At 53.2% G+C, this 17,097-nt stretch overlaps 2 protein-coding genes across 3 annotated transcripts in view; one reads left to right on the top strand and one right to left on the bottom strand.

Moving 5' to 3' along the window:
- YARS1 (tyrosyl-tRNA synthetase 1) overlaps nt 1-6,650 on the top strand; it is a 44,982-nt gene extending 38,332 nt beyond the window's left edge. Inside the window, exons 8-11 of the mRNA XM_017884420.1 lie at nt 936-1,033; nt 1,913-2,106; nt 2,674-2,815; nt 5,804-6,650. Of these exons, the coding sequence (XP_017739909.1) occupies nt 936-1,033; nt 1,913-2,106; nt 2,674-2,815; nt 5,804-5,914 (545 nt within the window). The 3' untranslated portion in view covers nt 5,915-6,650. The remainder of the gene's footprint in view (nt 1-935; nt 1,034-1,912; nt 2,107-2,673; nt 2,816-5,803) is intronic.
- A 266-nt stretch (nt 6,651-6,916) lies between these two features.
- Nucleotides 6,917-17,097, bottom strand: part of NHSL3 (NHS like 3) — a 36,917-nt gene continuing 26,736 nt past the window's right edge. The window contains exons 1-7 of one of the 2 annotated variants that reach the window (XM_017884439.1): nt 15,769-15,962; nt 13,640-13,810; nt 13,480-13,535; nt 12,800-12,923; nt 12,109-12,222; nt 9,463-12,018; nt 6,917-9,015 (exon numbers count right to left, since the gene is read on the bottom strand). In XM_017884439.1, the coding sequence (XP_017739928.1) occupies nt 8,993-9,015; nt 9,463-12,018; nt 12,109-12,222; nt 12,800-12,923; nt 13,480-13,535; nt 13,640-13,810; nt 15,769-15,823 (3,099 nt within the window). In that variant the 5' untranslated portion in view covers nt 15,824-15,962 and the 3' untranslated portion in view covers nt 6,917-8,992. Of the gene's footprint in view, nt 9,016-9,462; nt 12,019-12,108; nt 12,223-12,799; nt 12,924-13,479; nt 13,536-13,639; nt 13,811-15,768; nt 15,963-17,097 lie in introns of those variants that run through there. The other variant, XM_017884438.1, reaches the window with a different exon arrangement.

Raw genomic sequence — 17,097 nt, 5'->3', positions numbered from 1 at the left:
AGACTCCGTCTCAAAAAAAAAACAAAAAAACAAAACAAACAAACAAACAAAACCCAGTCTCTACCCCCCCCCAAAAAAAAAAAAAAAAAAAAAAAAAAAAATTTAGCTGGGCATAGTAGCACATGCCTGTAGCCCCAGCTACTTGGGAGGCTGAGGTGAGAGGATCACCTGAGCATGGGGAAGTTGAGACTGCAGTGAACCATGATCACACCACTGCACTCCAGCCTGGGCAACAGAGTGAGACTCTATGTCTCAAAAAAGGAAAAATGTTAGAGATTAGGTTAGACCTATTATACCCAACTGGTATATAGGGTATAGACAGTCTCTTATACAGCTGTTGGGCAGAGCCTGCAGAGCTTAGAGAAGCTTATCTTTAGATTCTTCCAGTTTCCTTCTGTGTGCATGGGCCTAGCTCTTAGTTGGCCATCCACTTAAGCATAATGCTGAGATACTGGCATTGATAGCTTTGTGCGACCCTTCTAGAAAAAAACTAAGTAACTGAGCAAAATTTTTTTTTTTATTTTCAAAAAGAGATGGTCTGGCTCTGTTGCCCAGGCTGGTCTTGAACTCCTGGGCTTAAGCAACCCTCCCGCCTTGGCCTCCCAAAGTGCTAGAATTACAAGTGTGAGCCACCACACTTGGCCAAGACTCAGCAAATTCTATATGGAATGCATGAATGGAAATACCTAAAGGAGGCAAAGCTACTACTGCTCCCTCCCCTCTAGTCTAATAATTGAGGGAGAGAACAGATGAAAATCAGGTTTGTCATGTCTGAAAGGTTGCCAACCCAGTATTAAAGAAGTTATAACTCAGTATTTAGACTTTGGGGATTCTACACTAAATCTTACCTAATATCAGTGTCTTCACGTGGTGGGATCAGCAGCTGATCTGCCACAGGGAAGAATTCTACCTCATGGGGTTCTTCTCATTCCTAGAGCCAGTGGCCAAAGGCCCTGCCAAGAATTCAGAACCAGAGGAGGTCATCCCATCCCGGCTGGATATCCGTGTGGGGAAAATCATCACTGTGGAGAAGGTACTCATTTTTCACCACATCTCAGAGAGGCAGATGGGGTCAGGTTTGTCTGTTTCCATCTGGAGGAAACGTGGCCTGGAGATGGGAAGTAACATCCTGAGGTCATACTGCAAGTCAGAGTGCAGGTGTCTAATTCCAGGCATCAGGCTTTCTGTTGCGATTGTCGCCTGTGGACATTATGCAACCAAACACAGCCAGGAACTCGGCATGGGGGATGGATGTTAGTCAGTGGGAACTTGTTTATCTGTTAAATCTGGTCTGATGGACTCACCTGATCCCCATCAGCTTGCCTGGACTAGCTACAGGCCTTATCTTGGATGGGCCACTTTGCCCCCTTCAGAAAGTGGTAGAGGGAAGAAGACTTCCTTTTTTCCCAGAGACAGAAGGTTATGCACCCAGTGGCCTGGGACCATTGTTCTGGGCTTTTTTTCCCTTCAGCATTGATTTGCTTCTCACTATGTACCCCAACCACCAAAACCACCCTGAGATCAATTCTGGTGCCCCTGCATCAGATGGCAAGGCCAGCAATTGTCCCCCTCCCATCTCCCACCCCACCTAGGACCTGTCTGGTGCAGCACGTGCACCATAATGGTAGCCATCTAGACAGTCTGGGTTGTTTAATCTCTATTAGAGATCCTTCCACCTCTTAACACGAGCATCTAGGTCAATTTTACTCAAATCTGGCCTCAGTTGAGAGCAGAATATACCTTCAGAGCCCATTCTCCTGTCTGCTGTCTGGGACCCAGAAAGAAAGTTAGCTCTAGGGGGTCCTTCCAGGGCCTCTGTAAGGAGTGGGTGCTCCTTTCTAGAATCCAGGAGTTCACCAGGCTGCTTTTCTAATGGATAATGATGCTCTTCCTCTTGACGTCTCCCTGGCAGCACCCAGATGCAGACAGCCTGTATGTGGAGAAGATTGACGTGGGGGAAGCTGAACCACGGACTGTGGTGAGCGGCCTGGTACAGTTCGTGCCCAAAGAGGAACTGCAGGACAGGCTGGTAGTGGTGCTATGCAACCTGAAACCCCAGAAGATGAGAGGAGTCGAGTCCCAAGGCATGCTTCTGTGTGCTTCTATGTGAGTGAGGACTTGGGGTGGGGCACAGGACCTGGGGAGGCCAGGAAGAGTAGGGAATCAGCCCATATGATGTCCTTCCACACACCAGGTAGAAGCTGTGAGAACACGTGCCTCTTCCTCGCTGATGCCAAAAGTTGATGCATGAAGGACTTACTGTACAAGTACTGTGAATGAAGCATTTTACTTACAGTTAATTTTGTTAAAATAGAAATGGAGGGCTCAAACCAGTACATGTCCAAATCTTACTACCAGTAAGGAGTGGTGCGGGGATTCAAATCCCAGTTTTGATGTCTATAAAGTCCTTGCTATGTTATTTTATACTTCCTCCCCTAGAAACACAGATTTTGGTATCTCTCCTGACACACGATTTTGGTATAGCCTGGGTTAATCTAACCCTGGTGATGTGCAGAGATGTAGCAAGATAAGAGGACCTCTTGGGGCTCTGGTACTGAGGATGCCCTAAATCCCATCAGGGCCTCTGTGTAAAGGCCCAGATTGCTTTGGCCTCCACAGTCACTGGAACCCATCCATAACCTCACCCTTCCCTTGTCCTGTGTGTCTTCCCAGAGAAGGGATAAACCGCCAGGTTGAACCTCTGGACCCTCCGGCAGGCTCTGCTCCTGGTGAGCGCGTGTTTGTGAAGGGCTATGAAAAGGGCCAACCAGATGAGGAGCTCAAGCCCAAGAAGAAAGTCTTCGAGAAGTTGCAGGTAAAAAGCTGTAATTGTTCTTCTTCTTGGCTGGGCTGCCTGGACTGTGTCTCCAGACTGTCCTGTTACTGAAGCCATAGCTGCCCCTCTCTGTTGGGACTTCCTGCATTTGAGTCTGTCTCTTCCTCCTCCTTTCCAGATCTTTCTGAATTCAAGGTGCCTGAGGAGCATGGGGGTGGACCTTGCATTACATCCCCAACAGATCATTTGAGGCCCTGTGTGAGGGACTTCAGACATTTCTTCATTTGATCTTCAGTCTGTGATAGGAGATTATCCCCATTTTACCTGGCAGGTTACCTGACAAGGCCACATAGGGTCACCAAAAATAATGAGGGCAGGGCCAGGTGCGGTGGCTCACTCCTGTAATCCCAGCTCGTTGGAAGGCCAAGGCAGGCAGATCACCTGAGGTCAGGAATTCAAGACCAGCCTGGCCAACGTGGTGAAACCCTGTCTCTACTAAAAATACAAAAAAGTAGCCGGGCATGGTGGTGGGCGCCTGTAATCCCAGCTACTCCGGAGGCCGAGGCAGGAGAATTGCTTGAACCTGGGAGGTGGAGGTTGCAATGAGCCAAGATCGTGCCATTGCACTCCAGCCTGGGCAACAAGAGTGAAACTCCATCTCAAAAAAAAAAAGAAAAGAAAAGAAAAGAAATGATAAGACCAGGATCACAACCTTCCCAGGGTCCCTCCTGCCCACCTTGAGTTTAGAGCACTCGTTGTCTCCTTGCCTTCTGGAAAATGAAGGTCTGGCCTGCCCCAGTGGTCCCTGAATTCATTCATTCATTTAACGAATACCAAGTCCATAATGTAGGTGTCAGGCAGTATTCTGGGTGCTTGGCCTACCTCAATGAATAAAGCAGTAGAAGTTGACTCTCCTCATGGAACTAACACTTAATGGGTGGCTCTTTCTCGTTCATACTGTGTTTCTTCAGTGAGATAGGTAAGTGCTTCTGGAGGACACTGAGAGTCGTTTCTACTCTCCATCCTCTTGCATGAGGCCATTTGCTTTGCCTACTCCCTCCTTTCCTGGTTTTCTAGGCTGACTTTGTGAATCTCTTTTTTCTGGCTATAAAATAAATTTTCATGGTAGAAAACATCTAAAATATAGGAGAAAAACAAACAGAAAAACCACAATATCCTAGTCCTGCCACCTAGAGATACTAAAGAATGTCATTAGTGATTATTTCCTTCTGGTCTTTTGCTATGCTTGGAGTGATAATACTTTTACAGTTTGTTATGCTAAATGCTGTTTATTAATTAGAAACAGGGTCTCACTCTCACCCAAGCTGGATTACAGTAGTACCATCATAGTTCCCTGTAACCTCAAGCCTGTAAACCTCCTGGACTCAAGTGATTCTCCCGCTTCAGCCTTGCAAAGCACTGGAATTATAGGCATGAGCTACTGTACCTGGCCATGATTTTTATTTTTATTTATTTATTTATTTATTTTTCCTAGATGGAGTCTTGCTCTGTCACCCAAACTGGAGTGCAGTTGCACAATCTCAGCTCACTGCAACCTCCACCTCCCAGATTCAAGCAATTCTCCTGCCTCAGCCTCCTAAGTAGCTGGGATTACAGGTGCCTGCCACCACATCCAGCTGATTTTTGTATTTTTAGTAGAGATGGGGTTTCACTATGTTGGCCAGGCTGGTCTCAAGCTCCTGACCTCGTGATCCACCCACCTGGGCCTCCCAAAGCACTGGGCTTACAGGCATGAGCCACTGTGCTGAGCCTCCTGGCCATGATTTCTTTCATGTCTCTAATCCTAGCACTTTGGGAGGCTGAGGAAGGCAGATCGCCTGAGGGCGGGAGTTCGAGACCAACCTGAATAACATGGAGAAACCCCATCTCTACTAAAAATACAAAATTAGCCAGGCATGGTGGCGTATGCCTGTAATCCCAGCTACTTAGGAGGCTTAGGCAGGAGAATCGCTTGAACCTGGGCAGTAGAGGTTGTGGTGAGCCGAGATCACGCTATTGCACTCCAGCCTGGGCAATAGGAGCAAAACTCCATCTCAAAAAAAAAAAAAATCGAGGGGTTGCACTGTATAGTATTCTCCCATAATTATCAAAATCTAACTAAACTCTTATTAGACATTGAGGTTGTTCTGTTTTTTACTGTTAGAATGATGTGACTGTGAAGCCGGGCGCGGTGGCTCAAGCCTGTAATCCCAGCACTTTGGGAGGCCCCGAGACGGCAGGATCACGAGGTCAGCGAGATCGAGACAATCCTGGCTAACACACGTGAAACCCCGTCTCTTACTAAAAACATACAAAAAAAACTAGCCCGGGCGAAGGTGCAGGGCGCCTGTAGTCCCAGCTACTGGGGAGGCTGACGGCAGAAGAATGGCGTAAACCCGGGAGGTGGAGGCTTGCAGTGAGCCGAGATCCGGCCACTGCACCTCCAGACAGGCAACAGAGGCCAGACATACACGCTCTCAAAAAAAAAAAAAAAAAAAAGAATGATGTGAAACTGTGACAGATGTCTTGGTACATAGGCCTTTGCACTTAGGTTTATTTTCTTAAACTCCCTAAAATGAACTTACTTCAGTCAAAAGATGAATGTGAAAGCTTTTGACAAATATCTCTTAGAAAAGCTGAGCCAGCTTACCCTACTGGTATATAAGAGTTTTCAGGCTGGGCGCGGTGGCTCACGCTTGTAATCCCAGCACTTTGGGAGGCCAAGGCAGGTGGATCACCTGAGGTTGGGAGTTCAAGACCAGCCTGACCAACATGGAGAAACCCCGTGTCTAGTAAAAATACAAAATTAGCTGGGTGTAGTGGTGCCTGCCTGTAGTGCCAGCTACTCAGGAGGTTGAGGCAGGAGAATCACTTGAACCTGGGAGGCAGAAGTTGTGGTGAGCCGAGATCACGCCATTGCACTCTAGCCTGGGCAACAAGAGCAAAACTCTGCCTCAAAAAAAAAAAAAAGGGTTTTCTTGCAGTCCCACCACCATCATTAAAATCATTTTTATCTATCTTGTCCAGGCTGACTTTAAAATTTCTGAGGAGTGCATCGCACAGTGGAAGCAAACCAACTTCATGACCAAGCTGGGGTCTATTTCCTGTAAATCGCTGAAAGGGGGGAACATTAGCTAGCCAGCCCAGCATCTTCCTCCCTTCTTCCACCACCGTGTCATCTGCTCTCTTCAGTCTGCTCCATCCATCACCCATTTACCCATCTCTCAGGACATGGAAGCAGCGGGTTTGGACTCTTTATTCGGTGCAGAAATCAGCAATGGGCAGCTCACCCTCCCCAGAACCCAGGATCATCCTGTCTGGCTGCAGTGAGAGACCGACCCCTAACAAGGGCTGGGCCGCAGCAGGGAGTCCAGCCCTACCTTCTTCCCTTGGCAGCTGGAGAAATCTGGTTTCAGTATAACTTATTTAAAAATTTATGCCACAGTCCTTGTAATTGGAAAAATACTGGTGCCCAGGTTTTCTTGGAGTTATCCCAGCAGCTGCGCCTCTAGCTGGGATCTAGTACCTGGACTGGGCTAATTACAGCTTCTCCCCAACAGGAAACTGTGGGATTTGAAAAGGAAAGGGAAGGGAAAACAGAACCTAGTGGTCTACCAAGTGGTTGGCAGCTTTCCCAACGTCTGCTTACACTGAGGCTTGGCACTGGGGGGCAGGGCCTGTCCCAGGGCTCTTGGAATTTCCCTTGATCCAGCTAGCCTGGGACATTCCCTAAACCAGCTGCGTGTTAGCATCAGGCAGAATGAATGGCAGGGAGTGATTCTGTCTTCAGAGAGGGTGGGGTACTTCTCCATAAGGCATCTCAGTTAAATCCCCATCATTGTCATAAATTCAAATAAAATGTCTGAACAAGGGTGTCTGGATGTAAGCTGTACCATCTCAGGAGAGAACACAAGTGTGAGGCAGCTGCTGGCCCCTCACCTAGTCTGGGGTTCCTTTACCCTGTAATGGGGGGTGGGGGGTATAAGATGCACAAAACACCTTGACAGTCCCTTTGGCAGTACTAGGCAGAAGAGGCCCATACTTGGGTCCAATGTGTGCAGCAGGCAAAACATTTTCCCTTCTAAATGTGGGCCCAGGCCACGCCCTGTCCCCCCCGCATTAAGAAGCAGTAGCCACAGCCAAGTTTCAATCATTTAATTAACCCCTTTAAATGAAACACAGTTTTTTTCATGTGTCTCACTCAGGCTTCAGGGCAGAGGGAATGGATTTTTTTGTTTAGACATATCAAAGACTCAAAAATTTAAAGAAATATATATATGTATATATATACTTCTAACATTTTATGGAAATTAAAAATCAGAGGCTTTTGGTCTCTCCATTTGCTCTAGGTCAAGCTCATTTACCTCAGAGGACAAAGAAGGGTTGCCTCTTCTAGACCCTCCCTTCTCCTTGTGTCCTCTGTCCCACCCAGCAGGGAAACAAGCTCAGAAGATCTAACAGGATAAAGAGTTCCAGTAACATTGGAGGAGGCGGCGGGAAAGAGAAGTCAGGCTCCCTCCCACCTCCAGCCATTCCCAGGTTGCTGCCAGGGCCTGGTTTCATGCAGCTTTGACCCAGTCCTGGATCCTAGGGGGTGGGGTAGATCAGGAGCTCTGAGCAGAACAGTGCTCACCGATTATCCTCTTTACCAACTCAGTGGGCAGGTGCAGCGTACACCCAGCAGCACTCTCCACTGCCCACAGGCAAGGGAAGAATATTGATTGATCAGCTACGAGGAGAAGATGGTAGTGACCAGCGGACAACACCCTGGAGAGGGCCAGAGGAACCTGGCTCTCACCACATCCCCTCTGTTCCCAGCCTTGGTGAGGGGGCGGGGAGGTCATGTCAACCTCTCTCCTTAGTGGTGAAGCTAAAAGCAAGGTTCCTTGCCAGACTCAAGCCCAAGTCACTATTGAGGAAAGAGGATCAAGAAAGAAGGGGTGGCCCTGGTGGGCAGGGGCCAATGGGGAAGCCAGCTTGCCTAGACAGGTGGCACAGGCTGAAAATAGAAAGGTTAACATTCCTGGAGGAGAGTGCAGTAAGAAAGGCTGATACCTAGGGGACCACAACCCAGCCTGCCCTAGGAGCACTAGGTGTCCCTCACTGACTAGGGAAGACTTGAGTATGCACCTGTGGCTTCCCATCCTTGTCACTCAGCATTAGCTCCTTCCAGTGGAACCACCTGTGCTGAAAGGCAGCTGCAGAAAGGACATCCACCGAAACGAGTAGAGAGAAAGGTCAGAGAATGAAGTGTGGAGGGCCAGGCCTGGGCCTACTGCTTAAGGAAGCTCTCCCCCTCCAGATGCTCCCTTCCATCTACCTCCTCAGTGCTTGCTCAGCCCAAAGGCTCCTGCCTCTGAAGTGCTGGGTGCCCTCCCACCCCAGTGTGGTCAAGGAGGCAAGGGGCAGGTGCTTGACACTGCCAAGTGCCCCAAGATGACTCTACTGCTCTTCTGCTCACCAATCTCTTTGGGCCCTGGCAGTCTCCTACTTGTCCCCAGCATGGAGCACCTGGCAGAACTGGAAGGCAGGAGGGTGGTTGGTGAGTTGAGGCACAGGAAGGCTAATCCTCTCTGCACCTTTTGTGCTTTGGAATTCCACAGCCCCACCCCTGTCCCCAGCCTAGAGAAGCCTGTGGGAACAAAATGACTTGGCCACCTCCAGGAACCAAGAGAAGTAAACTGGATTGGGCAGGAGGGCACAGACTGGTCTCAAGCTATGGGCTGGCTGCTGGGGATGGATTCTGCTGCCATGTAAACAGGCCCTTGGAGTGCAACTTCCTGGGCCCTGGAGGATGGCCATGCAGCCACTTTTCAAAAGTGCTTTGATTCTGGACTATAGTATGTGCATGGTTTGGACATGAAAAAAAATGAAACTCAGATGAGGTGTCCTGCTCCCAACTCTGTGGCCTCAGGGCCAGCAGGGGGCGCAGCCACCCTCTCCCGCCAGCTACCTCCTTCAAGATGAGGCTAAGGCCAAGACTGAAGCGGCAACTGCCGGAGGTGACCCCATTCAGGAAAAGGCATGAGCGCGGGATGATTCGGAGGACAGGAGCAACACCAGGCTTGCATAAGTATCGAAGGCCGTGGAGGTTAAGGCTGCAGGCGCCCTCTCTATTACGTTGTGTCTGCTGTATCCTCTCGTCCTTGGAGCTGCTCGGGTCCCTGAGATTGTGTTTCTGGGATGGGTCAGCAGTGCCAGTGAGGTGCCTGGTGGTCAGGCCAGCTCTTTCTGTAAGTCTGGAGGAGAAAAAGAAGGGACACTTAGCAAGGGGCCTCCTGGCTTAGTTCTGGCACTAAGAGCCCAACAAGGCATACCCTCACCCAAACTTGTTACCCCTTTGACTTACTGACTATGCCTGCAGCACTGGGCTGGACACCCTACAAATGTTCAGACACTATAATGTAGGTGTCACTGCCCCACACTTTACAATGTAGCTAGGAAGGGTTGGGAAAGATACAAAATTAGCCAGGAATTTGGCTATTGAACCTTGTAATTCAGACACAGCAGGCCTGACACTCACACACCATTCTCCTCTGGGGCCCAGCAAGGGTGATAGCTTGCCCTTCCCAGGCATTCTCAGACCATAAAAGTTAAAGATCCAAGAGCAAATACCCCATGACGGGACTTGATTCCCACTTCCCATCATCAGCAATGGGACCCCACCCTAGCACTGCCCACTGTACCTGAGCCCGGGAGGCCCATCTTCTCCTCTGGACCCACCAGCTGCACGACACCTCCATTCTCCGCCAGCTCCCCCTTAGTCCTGTCCTGGGTGTGAGGGAGCCCATTGGTGGGAGGAGCAGTAAGGGGTTCAGCTCGAGGGTAGCTGGGGGAAGCGGGTGGGGGGACTCCCACAGATGGCTTGCGGGCCACAGGCGGGGGAGCCTTAGGTGACTTCTTTGGGGCCTGGGGTGGCCGCTGCTCTGAGATGCTCCGGAGTTCTGCCACCAGATTCCGCTGGAGGTCAGCCTGGGTCTCAGGGGACATGGGCCGCTCCAGCTGCAGCTTCCTAGTGCCCTTGGAGAAGATGAAGCTGGCCGTCGAGGCAGGGGACTGGGGAAGCCGTGGTTCTGCCTCAGGCGGTCCGTTGGGCTGGGCACTTGAGAGGCCTTCGTTGGCGGCCAGGCTGCAGGCCTTGAGTCGGACGGCAGCATGGAGCCCTGCAGAGGGGGCAGGCACTGGGCTGGCCCGCCCTGACAGGGCCCTTCGTAGTGGTTTCTGGGGGGCCAATGGCCCCAGTGCTGGGGTGGGAGCCCCTGCTGGAGCACCCACAGAGCGCAGCCGCACCATCTGCAGGAGCGAAGGCGTGACCAGGGGCGCACCTACGTCCTCCCTGGGAGGCCCACCACCCTTGCTGCAGCCCACCGGTTCCTTTTGAGGGAGCCTGGCCACATGCCCTGGGGCAGAACTAGCAGGAGCTGGGGCTGGTGGTGCTGGAGGAGGGTCTGGGCTACCCTGGGGCTGACTCTGCGAAGCAGTAGCTGAGGAGGAAGAAGCAGCCGGGGAGCTGACAAGCTCTGGGGAGCCTGAAAGGCCTGCAGGCTCAGAGCTGGCCGCAGAGAAGAAGGCCTCCTCAGGTGGGGGGAAGTCAGCCATGGACAGGTCCTGCTCCTCAGGGGCAGGGGTGGGGTGGGGCCAGTTGGGATCTTGGAGGGGCTCCTCAGCAGTCTCTGGGGCAGATGGTGCCTCCACAACCACCTCTGGCTTCTTAGTGGGTGGTGGGGTGGATGATAAGATGGGGTGGGGATGGTGGGGTGAGTGGTCTTTGGAGATGACGGGAGACTCCTGCAGTGGGGTCAAGGTTGTCTGGGAAGTGGGAGGGGACTGGGGACTGGCATCAGTGGTAGAAACAGGCCCAGGAACCATAGCAGGGGCGGCTGGAGCAGGGGCAGCTGTGTTAGGGCTCTTGGGCTTGGAGGGAGGTGGAGAGAATGGGGCAGGCACCTTGGGGTGAGGAGGTATGACAAACCTGTCACCCAGGGGGGTCAACATCTGTGGCCCAGAGCGGTCTGAGGGGGCTGGGTCAGAGGAGGAGGAACATAGAGACGTGAGGGAAGAGGAGACGGAGGCCCCAGGGGAGCGAAGGGACGTGACACGCTCTGGTTTAGGGGGCTGGGCCTTGCCTGGGGAAGCAGGGGGACCTGCCAGGACCTTGGGAGGGAGGGTGGGAGTACCACTTTGGCTCGAGTATCCACTGGAAGGCGAAAGCGTCCGTTCTGGGGAGCGTGGGGGGCGCCGGGAGCCACCCGGAGACAAGCCAGGTACCCAGTTGTTTGCTGGGTTGGGGGGACAGGGTGCTGCCCCCGCCCCTTCTGAGCCACCAGTGGTGGGTGGCCGAGGCGGCTGGGGCTGCTGCTTACGCTCAGGCTTAGGGGGCAACCCTAAGGGCCCATCAGGCACTGCTAAGCCCCGCTGATGGAGGGAGTGGGTCCGGCGGGGAGGGGGTGGAGGCCGCTTCAGCTTACGTAGGGACACACTCCGGCCAGACAACTGCCCACTGCTCCGAATGCTGAGTGTGTCTGAGGCCTCAGCAGTGCTGCCCCCACTGGGGGAGCCCCTCCCACTGCCTCCCTGGGGAGGGGGTGCCATGCTATTGCTAGCAATAGAGCCCTCCGGCTGGCCCTCAGAGCCACCCTTAGAGGAGAGGGTGGAACCGTCAGACACAATGGTGTCGGAGGATTGAGAGTGGCTCCAGGTGTCACTGGAGGAGGATGGGTGGCGGCTGCGGGGCTGTGGGCTGGAGACCGAGGAGAAGCGCCCCAGCGAACGGACTGAGGCTGGGCTGGCTGAGTGCAGGCTGCAGCGGCTTAGTGTGCGCAGGCTGCAGCGGCCCAGGGCCACCACGTCCACTGTGGGTGGCAGCACAGCATGTGGAATCAACTTCGACAGGTAGGTGGCCTGGGGGGAGATGGACATGGCCGGGCTCAGGGACTCTGCAGGCCCTGCCCCTCCTGTCAATCCAGGCACCGCTAAGGACATGGGCCGGGTCAATGGCGGGGGCCGGGCGCCCGTGGACCGGCCAACAAAGGTGTCATCCCGGTAGACACGGTCAATGTGGCGCTGTAGCATGGCCTCTGTCTCAGCGCCAGCCTCCGCCTCTGCCTCCAGCACCTGCAGGGACACCCGGGCCCCCATCCCTGAGGTGCCTCGGGGGCGGCCGTCCACTGTGGGGATGCGTACAGCATCCGGTGCACCAGGAGCCCGGGGCGTGCCTGGTGCCTCACGCTCGTTCCGCAGGCCTGAAAGGGACAGGGAGGAGGTGGGGTCAGCAGAGAGGGGTGACCAAGGCTCCCCGCCCACCACCACTGCCCTCCTAAACCAGGCCTCACCGAGCTCCTTCTGCACATGCTGCGGGAGTCCCAGCACAGTGCTCCGCCGCTCCCGCCGACGCCGCCCTGACTTTCCAGATTTGGGAAATGAGTCATGGGGTCGGAAGGTGGAGCCTGGGGGCCAGTCAGGGGAGAAAAACTGTTACAGCAAAGGACTCAGGGCACATTCTGCAGGGCACTACTTTTGTAATAAGAGCTCTGTGAGAAATGGTTTCCACAGTCAAGTAGGTATGGGCAAGGCTAGGTTAAACAAAGCTAGAGGCTTCTTTTCTGTAAGACTTCTGGAAGGCTACTAAGTCAACAATGGTAATTTCCCTTTAGTGATAGCTTATTTAGTAAACATATTATTATGTGTTAGTCGGCATGCTAAACATTTGGCATTCATTCCAATAAGGTACTTATCCTCATTTTTATAGAACATTAAACAGAAGTTCAGAGAGGTTAAGGGTTTTCCCAAGGTCACACAGCTGGCACGTAGTTACACCAGGCCTCCAACAGTTAAGATTTTCTAACTCTTAAACTGCTTTATAGTTAGTGTGTATCATGAATGTGCAAGAGGACACAGGGTACCGTGTTTCCCGAATTCATTGAATCAGAGAGCCTGGCGAAACACTGGATAAGGAGGAAAAGAAGCTACAGATGCTGGGACCCAATGGTGCCCCCCATCCCTCTCCCCTGCCCGTGAATCCACCTTTGCGCTGGATCATCTCCGAGCGGATGGAGAGTGCGTCCTCTGCTGTGGAGCTCTCAGCCACATAGGAGGTGGTCTGGCTGCAGAAGGAGATGTTGTCTTCATCCGGCCCCGTCCGTGAGGACTATCAGGGTAGAAGGAGATCAGGCCCTGATCTGGGTGGGGCTGCCTCCTCAAGGCTCCCCAGTGGAACTTTTTTTATTTTTGAGACAAATCTGTTGCCCAGGCTGGAGTGCAGTAGCGAAATCTTGGCTCACCACAACCTCCGCCTCCTGAGTTCAAGCGATTATCCTGCCTCAGCCTCTCAAGCAGCTGGGAATATAGGTACCTCCCACCATGCCTGGCTAATTTTTGTATTTTTGATAGAGACAGGGTTTCGCCATTTTGGCCAGGCTGGTCTCGAACTCCTGACCTCAAGTGATTCACCCACCTTGGTGTCCCAAAGTGCTGGCGTTACAGGTGTGAGCCACCATGCCTAGCCTCCCACTCGAACTTTTGAGTCATAGATCCCCTCCAGCATCACCTAGCACTGAGAAACCCTGGACTGGCCCTCAGGGGTCATTTAGTGTAGCCTTTTGTGATAGAGGAAAGAAACTGAGACCCAGAAATGTTCTAAGACACCCTTGCCAGGGGTCAAGCAGGTAGAGAAGAGTCAGGACTGAGCTGGAGACAGGGCTCACCTGGATACTCTGGGTGTCTCCATGGTCCCAGCCTCCCTTGTTCAGTTTCTGTTTCTCTGGAAGACACCAGAAGGGTTTGTTGAGTTAGGCCCCTGACCTTGAGAGCTGACAACGCAGCACTGGAGGGAGGAGAGGGGAGTGGAGTGGAGAGGAAGGTTACCTTGGTGTTGTAGGGAGCGGAGCCCCTCCTGGGCCTGAGTGTGCAGCTCTTCCAGGTGTGGGGGTCGCCCACTGGGGAAGAAGACATTGTCCTGGTGCTCATCCACTGCAGACCCTGGCCCCTGGCCGGGCCCTACACTTAGACGTTTGTCATTCTCAGCCTTGGCAGAGCCTAGTGGGAGGGAGGAGGAAGGGAAATGAGGCAAAGGCATCTGGGCCCTGCAGGTGCACAGGTACCATGGCAAGGGCACCCATGGTTCCCAGACTGCACACAGCCCTTGCATATACAAGCAATGCCCCCTTCCCCCAGTCTGGACACATAACCCACAGTTCTGCAGTAAACACTCAATACACACAGCCCCACTATACACAAACTACAACCCAATGTACATAAGTCTAGTACCCACAACCCACAAAGGGCCCCATACAAGGCACCCACACACAGGGCACACAGGTACACAGGTCTACTGTGTATGTACACAGCACCCACAGACGTCATCCATGTATATAAACAAAGGGCATCTGAGTATAAACACACGTAGCTACCCACACTGAGCACACCCAGCCCACACGTAAACACAACACCCACAGTCCCTGCTCTGTATATACACAAACAGTAACCAAGTATATACACGACTGTGTACTCACACATCACTCAGGGCCCCACCAAAGACATCCCGAGTATACACATAGCCCATAGCAAATACATTGCTCTCGCCTCCATACCCAAAACCCCACTTCACAGGAAAACAAACCACCCTTTTCATGCCGCCGCTTGACCCAGGTCCAGGAAGAAGACCCCATGGGAAATCAGGAAGGAGAGAGAGCTGGCATGAGTTACAACCAGATTCCCAGAAAATCCTGGGGGGATGCAGACCAGGGAGATAGCTTCCTGGGTCCCCTACTCACCCATGTGTCTGCCCCTTAGTGGAAGGATGGGCAGGGGAGGGGAGAAGAAAGACCCAGGCCCCTCCACCCGCCCAAGGGAGCTCCAGTCTCTCTTGGGGAAATAGTCCCAGGTATCCCCCTCCCCTGGAGGCCCTGGCCCTGGCCCTGGCCCCTGCTGCAGAGGAGCCAGGGATCCATTACAAAGGATCCTGTTACAAGCCCCGCCCGTGGAGGGGCTGGCCATCTAATCCTGGGGATGGGGGGGCTGTGTCAGCACTTTGCAGCCCCAGCCCCCCTTTAAATGAAACCCACAACATAAGCAAAAGCACTGGAAGGGTCATGTGACCTTGGTAGCACCTTATAAAGCGACAGGAACAAAACAAGCCCTTTAAAGGGCCATGCCCCAGGAGCAGGGTCCTCAGTTCAGAAACCTGCCTTTCCTCCTCCCTCAGCCCATTCGTCAACAGCCACAGCTCCTGCCCCAGGGAGTCTGCAGGAATCCCACAGGTCAGAGCTAGGAGGCCCCCAACAGATCTGACCAGAGCAGTGTCCTAGATCCCCAGATTTTGCCAGTAGGGAAGTGGTTCAAAGGGGCAAGGCCTTGCCTAAGGTCACCCAGCAATAGGAGTCAGACAGACCCTGGACTCAACTCCAGGTTTCCAGAGGGGACTCATGGATCACACTCAGACTGGGGGCCCCCAACCCTCAAAAGTCCAATAAACTCTGATCCCTATGTCTTAATCCAGGACTGAAAGCCCAATTCCTAGGAGAAGGAAGGAGGAACAGGCCCCTCCCTCCAAAACTTCTCCATTCCCAGGCCTCTAAACAAGATTTCACTGAGCAGGCTCCCCAACTTGCAGTGGTACTACTCTTCTCTCTTCTGGGCTGTCCACCTCCCGTCCTCCCCGGCACACTAGAAAAGGCTAGTACATCTTGACTGGGAGGCTGTACCCAGTAAAGTGTGGGTACCCCGGCAGGGAGGCAAGTCTCGAGGGAGGGCTGCAGGCTTCAAGGTCAGAGACACCTGGATCCATCCTCCCAAGCCACAAGCAGGGCCCAGACAAAGGCAGCAACAAAGCGGCTGGACAAAAGCACAGCCGGACGGGAGATTCTGGCCTCATTATCAGCCCCCAGCCCCCACCCCATTACTCTTGCCCAGTCTTGATCCCCCATTCTACATAAGGGTCTGGCAAAGGGAGGCATCGAGCATCCCTCCCCTCCCCCCAAGCCACACCCACTCACCCTTCTTAAACAGCCCTAGGAGCGCCGGGAGGTGGCGGCCCACGAACACCACCATGACTGCGAGCGCCACTCGGGATGTTCCCTATACCACCCAGCGTCTCCAGAGCAGAGTGCGGGGCGTGCCTTCACTGTGACCCAGCACTATGGGGATATGAGCCCTCCCGTCCAGCCGCAGAGCGCCGGCTCCAGGCAGAGGAGGGGGAGGGGCTGCTCTCCAGGTCCTCCTCCCACCTTCGCCACTGATCCCGCCCATCTGCCGACCCCGCCCCTCAAATGGGGTGCAGAGGCACAGAAAGGAAACTGCGGCCAGTAGTCCGTGGGTGTTCTGCTCCAGGAGAGTATGATTAGGAGGACCGAAGATACTCAATCCAGTAGCGGATCACTCACCCTGCCCCCAAGTCCAGAGTTAAGGCAGGGGTCCCAGCTGCCAGATGGTAGGTGGAGGGGCCACCAGACTAGACTTGGCAGGGTGCCCACCTGTAAGCCTCCTGGCTGGCTAGAGTAATTCCCTGGGGAAAGAGCTCAGCGCCTGTAGCAGCCAGGCAGGAGCCCAGAGCTGCTAGTGGGATGGCAAGGCTGTGGGCAGAGGCCCCCAGAGGGGCAGGGGCCAGTCCCAGGACACAGTCCTGGGAAGCCAGGGAGATGCCCAGAGCAGAATCACAGTGGCTGCCCCTCATACATATGTTCAGCCCCACACTTTCCACAGGACTTTCTTCCTACTTTGGCAGTGTGACATCAGAAGCCCAGAGAAACATAGTGAACTCTCCAAGATCACACTTAATCTTGCAGAGGCTCAACTTCAAAGCAGACCTCCTTCTCCCCTAGCCTGGAATTCTCCACATTGGCCCCACTCTGTCAGTGATTCTGTCCTGGATCACCAGGCAGGGAGAACAGAATTAGCCAAGAAACAGCCCATGAGTAAAGGCAGTAAAAAAGGAGGTGAGGTGGAGAAGTACTGGGAAGGAAGTCAGGTCCAGGTTCAAATTCAGCTCCATCACACAAGTCATGACCTCATATGAAAACAAGGCCAATAACTCCTCTTTTTAAGACTGCTCTGGCTCACGCCTGTTATCCCAACACTTTGGGAGGCCAAGGCGGGCAGATCACTTGAGGTCAGGAGTTCGAGATCAGCCTGGCCAACATGGTGAAACCCTGTCTCTATTAAAATTAAAATTAAAAATTAGCTTGGTGTGGTGGTGCATGCCTGTAATCTCAGCTACTTGGGAGGCTAAGGCAGGAGAATCTCTTGAACCCGGGAGCCGGAAGTTGCAGTGAGCCAAGATCCCACCACTGCACACCAGCCTGAATGACAGAGCAAGACTCCATCTC

Source organism: Rhinopithecus bieti, unplaced genomic scaffold (genome assembly GCF_001698545.2).
Source record: "Rhinopithecus bieti isolate Rb0 unplaced genomic scaffold, ASM169854v2 scaffold_13029, whole genome shotgun sequence".
In the NCBI taxonomy this organism is placed as follows: domain Eukaryota; kingdom Metazoa; phylum Chordata; class Mammalia; order Primates; family Cercopithecidae; genus Rhinopithecus; species Rhinopithecus bieti.
Note: the sequence above shows the minus strand (reverse complement) of the source record. Positions and strands in the feature narration are given on the sequence as shown.